At 36.6% G+C, this 3,234-nt stretch overlaps 1 protein-coding gene across 1 annotated transcript; it reads left to right on the forward strand.

Moving 5' to 3' along the window:
- On the forward strand, positions 1 to 2,790 carry LOC115202891 (high choriolytic enzyme 1). The gene is made up of 9 exons (XM_029767050.1): positions 1 to 134; positions 238 to 277; positions 482 to 559; positions 645 to 797; positions 1,017 to 1,134; positions 1,300 to 1,478; positions 1,858 to 1,939; positions 2,105 to 2,229; positions 2,507 to 2,790. The coding sequence occupies exons 1-9, from the start codon at positions 51 to 53 to the stop codon at positions 2,524 to 2,526; spliced, it is 879 nt and encodes a 292-aa protein (XP_029622910.1). The 5' UTR covers positions 1 to 50; the 3' UTR covers positions 2,527 to 2,790.
- Positions 2,791 to 3,234: the final 444 nt, after the last annotated feature.

Here is a 3,234-nt window from a genome sequence, read left to right on the forward strand (position 1 = left end):
TATATAAACTGCAGGTCTATCATGTTCACAACAGACTGATCCTGGGCATCATGCAGTCCTTCACCATGGCACCTGTCTTTGTGCTGTCCATTTTCATCGCTGTTCTCTGCTCAGTTCAGGGCCGATCTACAGGGGTAAGGGTCTATCTGAGACTATTGAGAAACAGCTGTACATGATGCTGAATTATGTGTGTTTTAAACAAATTTGAACATATTTCCTTCTGCTGTTGCCATACAGAAAGTTTCATTTGAAAGGAGTGAAGAGGACATGGAAATTGGTATGCTCATCCTGTATTTATAAACATTGAGCTGTTACATGACATTGTATTGGACATTGTATCATCTAAATATCATGTTTCATAAACTAAATCTGGTTTTATTAATCATTCATTGTTATAATGTAAATTACATTATTATCTTGTTAAAATATGAGTTATTAGGGACACAGTTGCATTTAAGCAAATTTCTATTCCATTCCACAGACGGCACCAGCGCCAACAGCATTGAAGAGGATGAATATTCTGCTTCAACGCTCATTGAGAAGGCCAACAGAAATCTTGGTAATGCAGCCTGTACATTCCTACTCTATATTTAATGACATCAAGAATGCATAGCAGATAACCTTCACTTGGTGTTGTTTTCTAGGACAAAGACTTGATGAGCCGCTAGTCATGTTTGGGGACATTGCAGTATACACTGGGTTCATGAACGCTGACCCCTGCACAGCTCGCGGGTGCAAGTGGCAGAAGTCCTCTGATGGGAACGTTTACGTGCCCTTTGTGATCTCTAATGAATACTGTAAGTATTTTGTTCTCTGAAAAGATATTATGCTGAGCCTAATGGTTTGGTTTTACTATAAAGTCTGTGTGTGTGTGTGTTTGTGTATGTGCCTGTTTGTGTGTGTGTGTGTGTTTGTTTGTGTGTGTGTGTGTGTGTGTGTGTGTGTGTGTGTGTGTGTGTGTGTGTGTGTGTGTGTGTGTATAGAGTTTCTGACTTTCTTATTGCTCCATTGAGCAGCGGCCCGGGAGAGGTCCGTAATTGAAGGTGGGCTGCAAACCTTTGCTGCGTCAACCTGCATACGATTCTTTCCCCGAACCAATCAGAGGGACTTTGTGGACATCCAGTCTCAGTCAGGGTATGACCATTGCACATTACATTACTAGGCCTGTTATACTTGTCTTTTGCCACTCTTATTTACTTAGTATTTACGTGAAAATTGACTTTATTGTTATTGCATAAAAATAATACTTTATCACTTTTAGAAATGACCTTTGTCTTCCGTATACACCCTTGTTTGTAGCTGTTTCTCGTTTATTGGACGCCGGGGCAATGGCCAGGTCGTGTCTCTGAGTAGGAACGGATGTGTCTTTCTGTCTGTGGTGCAGCATGAACTGCTGCATGCCTTGGGCTTCAACCATGAGCAAACACGCAGTGACCGGGATAGCAATGTTCAAATCCTATTTCAGAACATTATGCCTGGTTAGTGCTTTATAATGCTTTATAATACTTATTTTTTACATAATTTCATAGTTTCATAATTTCAAATAATAAATTATATTGTGTACAATATTATTCCTGCCCATTTTGAGTAAGAAATCTTAGTAACACTTTTATAACTGTAATGGGAAAATCTTATTAAACTATTTATAGTGTACTACTGTTTGATTATAATAATAATACATTAGTATTTCATTATTTGTAAACATGTAGAAATATTGAGAAGGATTGATAAGATTTATAAGCTTTACAATTAATAAGCATTTACAACGTTCATAATAATCTGTACAACATTTCTTTATAAGCGTGAAAGCTATTAAACTGTGTAAGAAAATTATTTATCATACATTTTCCATCCTAGGAATGGAATTCAATTTCAGAAAGATCAACACGATTAACTTGGGGACTCCTTATGACTATAATTCTGTCATGCACTACTCAAGGTAAATTAAGGAAATTCATATACTTATATCTTTACTGCAATAACAGCTGGAATGTTACATGGCTAAAATAAGATAAATAATTTTCCTTTTCATAGTCTACTCATGTCACCCTCTAATTTCAATTGATAGCGTGAGAGCTTTCTGCCCTATGTTTTCTGGTTCCAGGTTTGCCTTCTCCAGGAACAGGCAGCCCACCATTCTTCCAATCCCTGACAATAATGCAGTTATTGGCAGGGCAACTGAGATGAGCCCCATTGATATTCTGCGGATCAATCGTCTCTACAACTGCAGTAAGTGCTATTTTAGGAATACCTGTTTATTATAACTGTGAAGAATAAAAGTCGTGATTATTGTACCTGCCTGTAAGCTTCACCGCACCGTCTCTCAGTCAATTACAAATATTTGGGAATATAGTATTTGAATTGAAGTAGTGATATTCTGTTTTTATACTGTCATAAATTGGTGTACAGCTTATGTTTTTAAAGCCTTGAGCACCGTCAACTCAAAAGGGGGAAATACAGTATGTTAATTATAATTGTATTTTCTCTTTCCCTTCTCTTTTACTAGCGGGACAGCAGTTTGACTGATTTGAGAAGTGCGATGGTAGAGCGTCTGCTGAGGATTGGAACTGCAGTTATAGCTTGCTTTTCAACTTTGAACATGAACTCAATAAACAAATCTGTTTTACACTGAAAGAATGAATTGAGACGCAGATAACCATTTTTTGAGCAAGTATAGCTTTACGTCTGTATATCAGATCTGGTATAGCTTATCATAGTTAGAACATTGGTATGGCAAAGTACTGTAGACTTCTGAAACATTATCACAATAAACATGTTTAGTAACGTGTATTTGATCGCCTGCTCTATGTTTTTTTGGGGGGGGTTTATGTTAATTTTTCTGATTGCAAATGGTACATTGATGGTGATTATCATATAACGTGCATAGGTGTCTAAGTGGTTTTGTGAGTAAAACTAAAACCTTTTGTATTTTTTAGGCGAGTTAACAAGGCTATCTCACCTAAGCCTACAGTAATAACACTCGTCCAAACTCCCACATCCCACATGCCTTTATTATACAGGATAAAAATAATTGTACATTCGGTTACTTTTACATTTCAGAAGTCTGAAACAATGACATGAGCTTAAAAACATTGTAGAGGGAGTGTCCAGTAGAGTCAAGGATAGTAGCCTATTCATTTTTTCAGTAACACGTTACAATGAGGTTCCAATTGTAAAAGGTTTATAAAGGGTTTATAATTACATTATTCATCATTATTTAATCATTTGTAAATG

Source organism: Salmo trutta, chromosome 12 (assembly GCF_901001165.1).
Source record: "Salmo trutta chromosome 12, fSalTru1.1, whole genome shotgun sequence".
Lineage (NCBI taxonomy): Eukaryota > Metazoa > Chordata > Actinopteri > Salmoniformes > Salmonidae > Salmo > Salmo trutta.

Coding starts and splice junctions, on each gene's coding strand:
- LOC115202891 (XM_029767050.1), top strand. CDS start 51: ATGCAGTCCTTCACCATGGCACCTGTCTTTGTGCTGTCCATTTTCATC. Junction 278..481: donor TGAAGAGGACATGGAAATTG/GTATGCTCATCC, acceptor TCCATTCCACAG/ACGGCACCAGCGCCAACAGC. Junction 2,230..2,506: donor CAATCGTCTCTACAACTGCA/GTAAGTGCTATT, acceptor CTCTTTTACTAG/CGGGACAGCAGTTTGACTGA.